General features: G+C 56.5%; 1 protein-coding gene across 1 annotated transcript; it reads right to left on the bottom strand.

The window, feature by feature from the left end:
- Positions 1-342: 342 nt before the first annotated feature.
- R3HCC1L (R3H domain and coiled-coil containing 1 like) lies at positions 343-11,988 on the bottom strand. Its single transcript, XM_066323758.1, has 7 exons — positions 11,911-11,988; positions 5,339-6,786; positions 1,612-1,787; positions 1,430-1,500; positions 1,221-1,316; positions 922-1,062; positions 343-754 (listed from the first exon to the last, which is right to left on the bottom strand). Exons 2-7 carry the CDS (start codon positions 6,770-6,772, stop codon positions 699-701), a joined length of 1,974 nt encoding a protein of 657 aa, XP_066179855.1. The 5' UTR covers positions 6,773-6,786; positions 11,911-11,988; the 3' UTR covers positions 343-698.
- Positions 11,989-12,752: the final 764 nt, after the last annotated feature.

The raw sequence follows: 12,752 nt of genomic DNA, 5'->3' as shown, positions 1-12,752 counted from the left end.
GGGCAGGGCAGGAAGCCCCCAGCCTGCCACGGCCGGCAGCGTGGCCACATCACAGCCCCGTGTGGGGCCAGGAACACGGCCCTGCCCATGCTCTGACAAGGGCCCTGCTGTTCAGGGCTGCAGCTGCTCCGCGGAAGTAAACAGGGTCCCTTGCCAGCACATTCCTGCCTGCCGTCCTGCCCGATCCCTCCTGCCTGCACATCCCCCACAGCGGCTGGGGACACCCAGCACCTGGGAGGGGTGGACATCCCCACAGTGGTGTGGACCATGTGCAGCCGCCCCCAGCACGCACACCCTCCCCCGGTATGAAGGGAACGGGGAGCCACCACCCAGGCAACCAAATAAAATAAATGGCATTTATTAGCAAAATAAAGGACAGAAACTCTCACTCACAAGGCCCTGCAAGGTGGCCAGGGCCACCCCACACAGCCCGCCACGCTCTCTGCTGAACTTCCTGCATCCTGCTGTTGCTCCTGCTGTGGCTGGCAGCCTTGGGGGTTCTGCCCTGGGCAGGGTGGGCAGTGCTCCTGACAGCAACAGCATCCCCACGGCACCAACCAGCCCGCGTGCTGCTCAGCCCTTTCGGTGAAGCAGCGCAGTGCTTTTGGACACAGTGCAGAATCTGTCCCAGCTCTGAGACACAGAGTGCTCTGCCTGCCTGCAGAGAGGGACATGGGCTCAAAGTGCAGCCTCCTGGCTCAGTCCCGGCCCTCCCAGGCATCCTCCCGCTGCTTGTTCTCCAGGCGCTTCCTCTCTGCAGAGACAAGAGGGTCAATTCCACATCCCTATAATCTCATCTCCCTGTGGAGGTGGCTGGAATCCACCCTGGCACAGCCCCCTCTCACCCAGCACCCTGTGAGAAGGAGCATGCATGAGGAAGGGCCCCCTACACTGCAGCCCCTCCAGGCATCCAAAACTCACCTTGAGCTTCCTGCAGCTTCCTCCGCTCGGCATCTCGCTGGGCTGGTGTCTGGTTGCTCCGTACCCCCAGGGCACCAATCACCAGCCGCCTGGCCAGGACAGCTGATGTTTCAGGGCGCTCCTTGGCTGGCTGCAGGTACTCTGTGAAGATGGGGTACATTAGTGTGGCATTCTGGGAGAGACAGGGCAGTCAGCATAGCTGTGGAGGCGTGCTGGCTGCCCCATCCATCCCCAGTTATCAGGATGATGTTGCAGCACAAGCACGATGGCACAAGCTGGGACAGGGCAGCACCACTCACCAGCATATGCCCTGGCTTTGGCTTTAGAGGCGCGGGTGCCCTGGGACAGTGGGCGTGTCTTCACCATCAGGTGCTTGGTGCTGAGGGCATCGCGTGCTGCAGGAAGAGAGCAGCATGTCCACGTGCAAAGTCAGCCCCATGCCCAGGATCTGGCTGCGGGAGACAGATGCCTCCTCTCTGCCCATCCCCAGCTGAACCAGGAGCAGTACCTGTTATGGGGCTGGAGAAGATGCCCAGGGCATGCGTATCATCCACCCACTTAATATCAAAGCCTTTTTTCCTGCCAAAGAGTGGGAAGGTCAGCGAGGCATCAGCACCTGATGGGCAGCCATCTGGAGCACAGCCCAGGCAGGGAACCCCAGCAGCAGGGACAGAGCGCTGGCAGACTCACTGATAGCTGCAGAAGACACGCATCAGATCCTCGGTGCGGAAATCCGAGGGGAAATCGTAGATCTCGATGACGTGGGGCAGCTCATCATCACTGATGTCTGGAGCAGCAGGTTCAGCCCCATAGTAGTTGAAGCGGGGTGACTGCTGGCTCTCCTGGTGCTTCTCACCCCCTGAGAGCTGCAGCAGTAGGAGAGGCACAGCACTGAGCAACCCATGCCCACCTCACAGCAGTTCCCAACCCATGGCAAGTGCTCCCCAGAAAGTTGTCTAGGCCCCTGCAGCTCACCCCAGCACTGCAAATGGATTCAGGGCATTGAGAATTATGATTTATCAACCAGGGTTCTCACACCATGCACTTGCTTTTTCTATTACAAGCATCCCTTCACTTGCCATGCTCTGTGGCCAGGACAGGGACACGGTAGGAATGACAAGGTTGAAACAGCACATGGATCTCCAAGCACACCCTCCCTTCACAGTCATGTGATGACCTGAAATACCTTTGGGGAAGAACGAGCAGGACAGTAACGCCAGGAGGAAAGATTGATGTCTCTCTGCCACATGGAAGTACCAGGCTCAGCACACCCTGGCTGCAGCACATGCACCACAACAGCCTATCAGCACCCCAGATGCCAAGATGAAAAAGACAGTGCTCCACTGAGGAGCAAGTTCTGCTGGTTAATCACCTGTACACCTAAAAATTTACGTTTTATTTCTCATTTGAATTTGTCTGACTTCATCTTCCAGCCGGCAGTTCTTGTTCTGCCTCTCTGCTGGATTAAAGAACCCTTAGTCCCTGGTCTCCTCCCCATCACAGCACTTACTAATGTTAATCAAGTCCCTTCTCAATCTTCTCGATAAAATGCGTTGTGCACCTTTAATACCTCACAGTGGGGCACTTTCCCCAGCCCTAAAAGATAATGGCTGTAGAGCTTTTCTACCTTGCACATTTTTCAATCTTTATTTTAAAACACAGGCAGCAGCCTCACGCTGTCACAACACAGGGGTTGTATGAAAAGTCAGCCCCTTTTTCCCTCTGTCCCACAGCACACTCAGTGCCAGCTGGTCACCGTGCACCATGTTCTGCCCAGTGGGCCACCCTGCACCACTTGCTGAATCCTTGCTTTCCAAACTACACCGTGCCAGTGGCCAAGGGGATTCACTGCCCTGCTTCAGATGAGACATCAGGCCAGGTGCAGTCAAAAACCACTGACAGCTCCCCTGTTCCCCTTGGGGCGTGGGGCTGGTATGATGCCAAGAAATGGGTACATAACTCAGACAGGTTCCCACCCAGATCCCCTAAGCGATCATAGCGGAGCACATCACGACTGCAAGCTTAGAGTCCATAAATCCCAGCCAGCTCAGTCGATAAAAAGTGCTCATTCTGACAATTTTATGGGGAAGATGGATTCATGGCAGGTAAGGGGGTGCTGCCATAGAGGCTGGATGCCAGCGGAGGGTAGAGCTGAGTTATGGAGCTCACGGGACAAGCCAGCACTGCCAGCAGAGCCTCCTGCCCTGTGCAGGGCAGCACACTCATCAGGCACCCTGCACCTGCTTGGGGGAAGCAAGGGAGCCTTTCCCAGGCAGGATAAAGCCCTGCAGTGCTGCTTGAGGGAGCAGAGCACTCAGGTAGTGCCAGGCACTGGGAAGATGATTAGAGAGCAGGAGCACAGAGTGCCGGAGCAGTCCTTGACCTTCACAAATCACCAAGTATGGCAGGGCAGGAAGGACAGGAGCCGTCTGGCAGCAGGGCTCAGCCATGCAGCAAGCACAGCTCAACAGGTCCCCCTGCACTGCCAGCCCAGCACACAGAGTGCCAGCAGCTCCCCAGCCACGGGGCAGGGACTGGGAGCCACGGTGCAGTCCCCAGCCCCAGCAGGGTTCTGAGGGGAGGGTTTGCTGACAGATGGACAGACAGATGACAGGGAAAATGAAGCCTGTCCATCACATCTCACTGCTCTCTAAAGACACACTCCTGCCAGAGCAGGTCAGAGGGGTCAGTGGCTGCTCGCTTACACGACAGCTGTGGGCACACACACACCACAGCCCTGCCACAGCACACCGCCTGCAAGAGTCCACAGAGCCTGCAAGGAAACAGTCGCAGTACTTAATTACTCTGTGTTCAAACTGACTTCTACTCTGAATTTGTCTGGTTTCAGCTTCCAGCCAATGGTTCTCGCTATGGTGTTTTTTTCCTGCTAGATTAAAGAGCCATCCACTATCAGAAATCTCTCCTCCACACAGAACATCATAAATCTTGCTCTCTGCCAGCTATCTGCATTGCATAAGGATTCGCTTACAAGGAAGATGTTACTAATTTTCTTATTCTTTTTGTTAATTAACAACAGCTCCATCTCCCCAAGAGCCTGCCCCTTCCCAAGCAGCTACATCCACCTGCTGGGAGCTCAGAGGGCTCAGGAAGCATGAGGCGCCATGTGGGAATCTACAAGGGATAAAGATGGCAATTTTTGATAAATCTCTGTTTCAGTTCTTTTTCACCCATTTTGGGAAGCTCCCTAGAAAGCTCAAACTTGTCGCAGAGCTTGTGCATGGGGGAGCCAGTACAAATACTCCTTGGAGAACCTGTACAGCACAGCACAACCTTGCCCACAGCATCCTATGGCTGCACCATAACAGAGATCCTCCCTGACCTTCCTCCTCTGAGGATGAAGCCATGCCCACAGCATCAGCCGACAGAAAGCCAATGCCACCTGTACCAGCTTCCTCAGAGCAGCAGTGCTGTTCTCCTCACACCAGCACTCACCACAGCCTCAGGTCTGAAGGTTGGGAGACGGTGGCTCAGGGGAACAGAGCCAGGCAAGGATGGGAATACCCAATGCCCTTCCACATCCCCCCAAATGCGAGCCCTCTGTGTCCCACCATCTCAGCACCATGCCAGGCTCCAAGATGACACATCAGTTCAAGCAAGGCCTTGTGGACATGGTGGGATCTGTGCCCCTCAGTAAGAGTACTCTCGAGTTAATATGATCCCTTCACAGATGCTGTTATCAAGGCACCATTCGCCACTTCACACCCTGCTTCCAGCCAGGGGTAGGCAGACGCTGGATCTAACAAAATTAACGTTGGTTGTTTCCTCATGTACATTATTGTCATTTGGAAAATTACCAGTTTGACGCTACCGATTTAAAATACAATAAGAAATATCCAGACTTGCTGCAGGAGCTAAGTTTTCCTTGTGAATGGCAGCAAAACGGTGTGGGGCCTGGCACTAAACAGCCAACTGCTTAGTAAAGTCAGCAGCATGTGTGCAGGAGGGAATGGCAATGAGCCACAGCTGATTAAGAAGTCATAGTTTCAAGGAAACATCCCATTGGCTGTTTCAATGAGATCCCACACATCTCAGCCCATTTCTTTATCAGCAGCCCTGGTTTCATGAGGGTGCAGTCGCAGTTTACAACACTTCAGCAGGTGTTACTGGGCACACTTTATGCACCACAGAGGGACAATCACCCCAGCCTCTACCAGCAACATGGGATGGCATGGGACAGATGGGAAAAAATGGAGATCCCAGGTGTTTTGGCACCACAGGGGAAGGATGGCTCTAAGAGAAGGCAAGCACAGCCAGCCAGGCTGACTACGCCCTTGTTGCAGCCCACCCATCCCATACACTCACCCCAGAGAACACAGGAACAGTCATCCCCCACATCCCAATGGGCACCAGTCACTGTCCCTGCAAATCCCCACAAACATTGGCTTGCAGGAAGTACCTCCTCCAGCAGGCGTGGGTCCAGGCAGTCCCCATCATCGTTGAACAGCACATCCCAGCTCTCCTCAGCACCCGGGCTGGTCTGGCTCAGGGTTTCAGCACTGGCACTGGTCTGTCCTTCCTTTGGGGAGCTGCTGTGGAGACCTCTCTCTTCTTTCTCAGCCTCCTGGTGCTTCTGCAGTGAGCCCACATCCTTATCTGGCCTTGCCAGCTCCTTGACCCAGGACGCAGGAGAGATCTCCTGCATGCCATGGCACAGCAGCTCTAGGGGCACTGGGGACTCACAGCTTTCCAGAGGTGCTCCCTCCCATGGACTGCTCTCAGCCTCAGCACTGCTATCTGTGCAGGCAGAAGTGCTGCCTGCTTCCTCCACAGCAGGCACCAGGTCACCCTCTCCACTGGGATCCCCAGCACCAGCAGTGCTCTCCTCCATGACAGGCGGGAGCTGGGATGGGCTGCCCATGCCTTGCTGTGGAGTGCTCTCCCCTGGAAGTACTGGAAGGTCACCCATGCTACCCCTCAAGGACACAGGTTCACAGCTGGCTCCTGGTGCAGACAAGGTGCTCTCCCCAGGAAGCACAGCCCTGCCTCCCCATGTCTCCTCTTCCTCCTGTACCCCAGTGGCACAACCCTTGCTCTGCTCAGCCAGGAGAGACCTCTCCTCCTTCCTCTCCTCCTCCCAGGCTTTTGGACCCACCATCTCCTCCACCAACTGGGGCACCCTGCTATGTCTGTCCATCCCTGCTGACTGCAGGACAGCCTCTCCCAGGCTTTGGGAGAGGTCCCCAGCTGGATCTAGGGTGCTGTCCCCCAAGTGCTCCAACACGCCACTCAGGCCTGTCTGACAAACCAGTGCTGGGCTAGCAGCAGGTGTTGGGCTAATGGGCTCAGCCCCAGGCTCAGGGGTAGCCTTCACAGCCCCAGCCTGGGCACTCAGTGGGGATGGAGAGTCAGGCTCACTCCTTATCATCCCATGGCTGTGGCTGAGCTCTCCAGGCTCTTCATGAGATGCTTTGTCCTGCCTGTCCCAGGGCTGAGCAACAGCTGGATCTGGGCACGGCTCACACAAGCTGGGTGATGCCTCCAGGCTTTCCAGTGCAATAAGGCAGCTGCCTCTCGTCCTATGGCTGTGCCTGGCAGAGGTCATCTGCAGCTCCTTTGGGCCAGCATCCACCTTGTTCTCCCTCCTTGCTGCTCTGCTTGCCTGTGTTCTGGCACGGGGGCTTCGCCTCTGCCCCTCACCACTGGCCCAACCAGAGTCCTGCAGCAGGCGGTGGTTCTCAGGCTCCCGGCGGTGGTTCTCAGGCTCCCGGCGGTGCCCCCCCCGTGTGTCACCAGCTGCTTGTGCCTCTCTCTCCCGCCGTGCTTTGGGCACGTAGAGGGCCATGTCGGGCTTCCTGCGGCGCACCCGGCTGCCCGCTGCCTCCTGCTGCATGGTGCCACCACTGCCTGCCAGGGAGAGAACAGCATCACTGCCCCGCCTGCGGCCCTGCAGCCCCACAGCTGAGCGCACAGGGGGCAGCCCCTGCCCAGGTCACTGAGTCAGGGTCCCAGCACCCACCCTTGCTCCCTCAGCAGCTGGCACACAGTGATGGATTGTGGAGCCTCAACACTGCCCCACAATAACATATCTGCACACACGGTTAGGGGCCTGGAGCACCCCACAGCCCCACAGCCTTTGGTGGGGTGCATCCGACTTGGGGGAAGCAGGGAAATCCTGACAGAAGCACTGAGGCACCTCCCCACTCTGGCAGCTGCTACCTGGGACCCTCAAGCCCAAGAGACCAGTATCTGCAGCTGAAGAAGAACACTTGGACCATGCACTACTCAGGCATCCAAAACCACAGAGAAGCCTGAGGCAGCCACAGAACAACAGAAAGCAAACCCCAGTGCAGGGATACCCTGGCGCAGGACCATGGCATGCTGCAGCCCTGCTCACCTGCTACCCCGTCCCGACAGAGATTTATTTTTCATCATCTTTGGCAGAAGCAGGCATGCCGCAAGCGGCCAGGCCCCCCTGCCCCTATAAATATGCATCAGACAGGGTTTATGGAGACGGATGGTGTGGGGGGCTGCACTGTGGTTGAGGGGAAGGGAGAGTGGGGCTGGGCTGGGGCCCCATGATTAATCACTGCCCACTCTGTTTAGGGGGATTCATCACAGGCTGCTGTCAGGTAAATCACTGGAAAAACACCTCTTCAGTAATTAATGTGAAGTGACGGATGGACAGCCCCTGGGCCCATTAATCTGGACCATCAGTGCCGACCGAGATTATGAATGTCAGGATGCATAAACTGCCGGCAGATCAATAGGGCCAGGAACCCATCCAAGGCTCTCATTTCCGAGGCACCTCCGGTACATTAGCCTCCCCTCCACGCAGCCCCTGACCGAGGCGCGAACGCTCTCTGTGGCCCCTCACCAACAGCCTACAGTGGTGCCAGGAAGGCGAGAGGAGGCCAGCCACTGGCTGGAAAGTGGCTGGGGCTGCCCATGCCACATGGCATCATCCCCTCTTCCTGATGGATAGACAGCCTTGGCACGATGGACGAGTCTCTCGTGGCTCTCTAGAAACCACTGGAAAAGCCCAGTAGGGAAGTACCCCTAGCATGACCGTAGTGCCTGTGCCTGCACTTCATGCTGTGAAGATGGGCAGGAACATGCGGTGCAGGCACAGGCGCCGTGGTGATGCTGAGCACTATCCCAGGGCTACCCCAATCATTTTTCTGTCTCCGTAGCTCTTGTCATTTTTTTCCCCCTTCTTTGATACACTAATTTTGCTGGCAGAACGATCTCCTTTATCTTTATCGACCGCAAGAAAGGAATGTATCCTACAAACCTTCCAAGGACTGGATTAGTCATTTTTCAACACTGAGGCATTATACATTTTCTCACCGAGTGGCAGCCCAAGTACCAGAGGGGCAGGGACACTGGAAGCCCCCCCGGCACCACCATTTCCAACCACAGATAGCTTCCAACTGCACTGAAACATGTTCAACTAAAGGACTTTTCCCAGCCAAGCCCGGAGTCCCAGGCTATGGCTCATCACTGAATGTCTTCTGGGGGCCAGCGATCTCCCCAGACTCTCCTTCCTGACAATTTCCAGCACAGGGAGCAACCAGAACCTGCACTGCTCCATGCACATCCCATGTCACCTCCAAGAGCCTTTGCACATAGGATTTATGGGCTCCTCGAAAGCTTGCCATTCACCTTGCCTCACCCTCCAAAGCAGATGGTGCAGCATTAGCCAGACGGCTGGTGCTGGGAGCATCTTCTCCCTGCACAGCTTTGCCTCTGCCTGCCACACACTGCTGGGGAAGAGCTGCTTCCTGCAGCCTGCTAAGAAGCACAGCAAGGTGGTAGATGACCCACACTGGCAGGGATGCTGCAGTGCTTTGTTTTCTCCCCACAGGGCAGCACAGCTCCTGCCCTCAGCCTATTACACACTTCATTGATGCCACAGCCACGGGTCGGCACCAACTGATTTCATGCTCCAGGAGGCAGAGCAATGGCCCTGGCTTTGGATCTCATTCACACTACACTAGGCAGGGCAACCCCACCACTCCCAGAGTCTGGGACCAAGCTTGCCCCACAGAGACAGGCAACAATGGGCAGTGCACCTCCAAAAAGATCTATGCTGCCCTAGATGTTGTTCTGTTTTATGGGCCTGCCTAGCAAAACAACTCAGCACTCTGGCACCAAGCAGGGAAAGGCCATGGTGCCATGGTAAAAGTGGTGATGGGAGTGCTGCCAGCTGTATGGCATGTAAAGTCCACCAGCCCAGCATAACACAGCCTGGCATGGCCAGGAGGATGCTGGATCATCAGCCAGGAGGCAGCCAGAGCTCCCTGAAGGCACAGACTCCTCTCACACTGTTCCCAGGAACACCCTGCTCATGGGCAGCTTGTGCCCATGGTATGTGTTTGTGAGGTCTCAGCAAGCTGCCCACTCATGTGCCAGCATGTGTTTCTCCTCAAGTGAACATCTGCAGCACACATGGGCAGCATTTTCTCCCTGATTTCTTTCCCTGTCCCGTCCAGGGAAGGACCCCACAAACAAGAGCAGGCCAGCCACTTGGAACTTGTGGGACGTGGGACTTCCCATAGTCCTGCTCAGGGAACCTGGGAACAGGCACGGATGCTGGGCTGTGGTGCTCATGTGGAACATGCCAGTACCTGGAGAAGTCTCAGTGCCACACAGCACCCTCTCAGCAGGCTGCCGCATTTCCTGGCAGGGAGCTGTATTTTTAGCCTTCGAGGTTTCTAATTCCACTCAATCCATATTCCCATCAATAGAGTAGATAACCTTAAAGCCTTGACAGTGAACAGGGATGGCAATACTGGGGGACCAGGAGCCTTGGGGGACCTCATGCAGCCTTGGCATGCAGCTCGCACACCACAATGTCACTCTTTACAGCCTGCAGCAGATTGGGCTCTTTGAAGGGGAAAAAAATAACTACAATAACAAGATTAATAAAAAGGCAGGTACAAAGAGATTCTAAACAGCTCCACTGGGGATTCTGCCACTTGCAGGACTCATCCCATGCCAGGCACGTGCCATGGCACACTTACCAACTGCACAACACCAGCCCCTGGCAGCCCAGACAAGGACTGTCAGAGGTTTTGGTTACCCTGCCCCTCTCCTGCTCTCAGCAGAGCTCCAGCCCAGGCCACCTGGCTCAATGGTGGGAAATGGGGCCAAGAAAGGACCTGAATACCTGGTGGAGACAGAGCAGAGGCATGTACACAGCCACTGGTACAAAGTGAAGCATTCAAGGAGAAAAGAGCTGCATTCCATCTAACTCTTGCCGGCAGCCCCATGAGCTTCAAGATGCCCTGACCCCATCCTGTCCCTGGCTGCCAGGAGAAAGAGCTCTCCAGCAGCCACAGCAAACACTAGCTATGTGAGGAGGTGGCAAAAGCATCAAAGGCACACAGAGATTTCAATCGTGCCTTTCACTTGCAATACTCTTAGGAGACACCTGGAATAGATGGTCTTGGAAGATACCTGGAAAAAGAGAAGGGGAACATTCCAGACAGGAAGATGATCTGTAAGTCAATAGTGTCCCCTCACAGTTGTAGGGGGGCAGGGGAGAGGGAAGGGACAACAAGCCAGCAGAAGGAGTTAACAGCCAAAATACTAAGGCGAATACAAAGGACTTTACAAATATGCCCAGGCAGAATCAGCACAAAAGTGAAAAGGTCTATTAATAAACAAGGAGGGAGAGAAAATTAATGATGGCTCAAAAATAAAGATGACTCAAAAGGGAAAAAATCACTGTTTTTAAACAGAAAAATGCAAATGTGGCAGAGGCCTTGCAAAAACAGCTGCAGGAAAAGCAAAAACAGCACGTCCACACAGAGACAGTCACCTGGCAAGCCTGGCCAGTGCGGAGATGAACTTATTAACCTGCTGACACACAGTGCTGAGAAGAAACCAGGGCCCTAGCAATGGGTACAGCAAACAAGGCACTGATTTTCTCTGCAAAAAAGGACAACAAAACCAGAGCTGAGAACAGGATAAACCCTGTTCCTATCCCTAGTGCAGAACAAAACTGGCAGTTAAAGGAGCCTGCATACCAACACAATGAATGATGGACACTGGCTTGCCCAGAGGAGTTATTTCAGAAGAATCACTGGGCAAAGGTTTTTGATGAGGTAAGCAAGAGCCAACTTAGCTGAACTTCAGGGTCTCATTTTAGACCATCTCTCAAACTTTTACTTGTATAATGAATTGTCATTAAATCGGCAGATGATACTGAGCAGTGAGCTGTTGTAAACACTATTCAAAACACTGCTTAAAGGACCCATGAAATGTAAACAGGAAACAAAGCAAGACCTAGCCTGGGAAAATGAAGGTTAAATAACCCAAAGTAGCTACTCAAGGAGCAAGAGCAGCTGAAAAGCAAAGAGCTCTACAGTGCACTTACACCAGAAAGCAAGTGACTGGGGTGACCACCCCAAAATGTGCAAGAGGCATATCTGGTCATCGTGCCATGGGCCACTCTAGGGCTACGAAAGCCACTCAGCAGGCAGCACACAGAACCTCGCAGGTGGTGTGATGGATAGACGAGGATGCCAGGGGCCTGCAAGCCCCCATGAAAAAGTGTCCAGCACCTGTGAGCACCAGACACTTGTTTTACAAGGCATGGCAGACTGGAGCACCGAGCACCCAGGAATCGGTGTAACTCCCCTGCACTCAAGGGCTGACACATGGCCCTGTGACTCCGTGCAGGGGGGAGATTATGGGGTCTGCAATGTGGCAGCCTACCCGGGGGTTGCCTGCCGGCAGACTGGGGACGTGGGACTTCAGGCGGGGATCAGGGCTGCGGCGGGGCGTGGGAGGCAGGACTGGGAAAAGGGATGGGAGACAGGGATGGGACAGAGGACAAGGATCAGGACCGGGACAGGGAGTAAGGATCAGGGCTGGAACACCAGGGTGAGGGAGAGCGGGGCAGCGCGGGCACCGGGCAGGGTGCGCACCCCGGGCCGCTGTGCCCCGGTACCGAGCGCCGTGCCGTGCCGGGCCGTGCCGTGCCGTGCCGGGCCGTGCCGCCCGCCAGGCCGCCGCCGTTACCAGTGGCCGCGCCGGGTCCCCCGTCGCTCCGCGCCGCGCCGCCGCTTCCGCCGCGCCGAGCCCGCCCCGCCGCGGGGAGCGCCGGGACCTGTAGTGCGGGACGTGCAGTGTGGGGCCTGTAGTGCGGCCCGGCGTCCGCCCCGCCCCGCGGCCCGGCCCTGCCGCCGCTCCTCCCCCGCGGCCGGGGCACTCGGGCCGTCCTTCCCGGCGCCGCCGGCCGCTCTGTGGTGGGATGGTGGTGGACGGAGGGAGAGCGAGCCCCGCTCCCGCCCACGGGTGGCCCCCTGAGGCTGCCGTGGGGCTCCCGTTACCGCTCGGTGTCACACACCCGGCGGGAGCCGTGGTGCTCGCTGTGACGGGGCGGGCAGACATGGGGACGCCGCGCTACCAAGGCTTTGGGCAAACTGGTGCGGCCGCCCTGGTTAGTTTGGCTGATGGGCAGCAGGTCTCTGCCCGCTCCCTCTCCAGGATCTCCTTCCTACTGAGCCGAAGCTCTCTGATGCGATTCCCAACCAGGTGATTCCCAGCCGGTTTCATGGTGTGGGTGCCGGAGAAGAGGTGACCCGGGAAGGGGAATGTCCCATGGCGTGCACACTGCCTGCCCGTGCCGGGACCAGCCAGGAGCCAGAGCGGCTTCTGCAGCCCCCCCCGGACCGTGAAACTGCCGAGGGAGCAGGGGACCGCTCACGGGCCACCCCAGCGCGGTGCCACTGGGGCATCGCACCCCGCGTCCCTGAATGGGGCTGTGCCAAGCATCTTATCCCTCTTTAGGTGCAGTTACAAGGTTGAGAGCGCTCATGCCTGAGGTCTGGGATACCCCGAAGCACTCAAGCCTTCCTGAC

Source organism: Sylvia atricapilla, chromosome 8 (genome assembly GCF_009819655.1).
Source record: "Sylvia atricapilla isolate bSylAtr1 chromosome 8, bSylAtr1.pri, whole genome shotgun sequence".
NCBI lineage: Eukaryota > Metazoa > Chordata > Aves > Passeriformes > Sylviidae > Sylvia > Sylvia atricapilla.
This window is presented reverse-complemented; position numbering and strand designations above follow the sequence as displayed.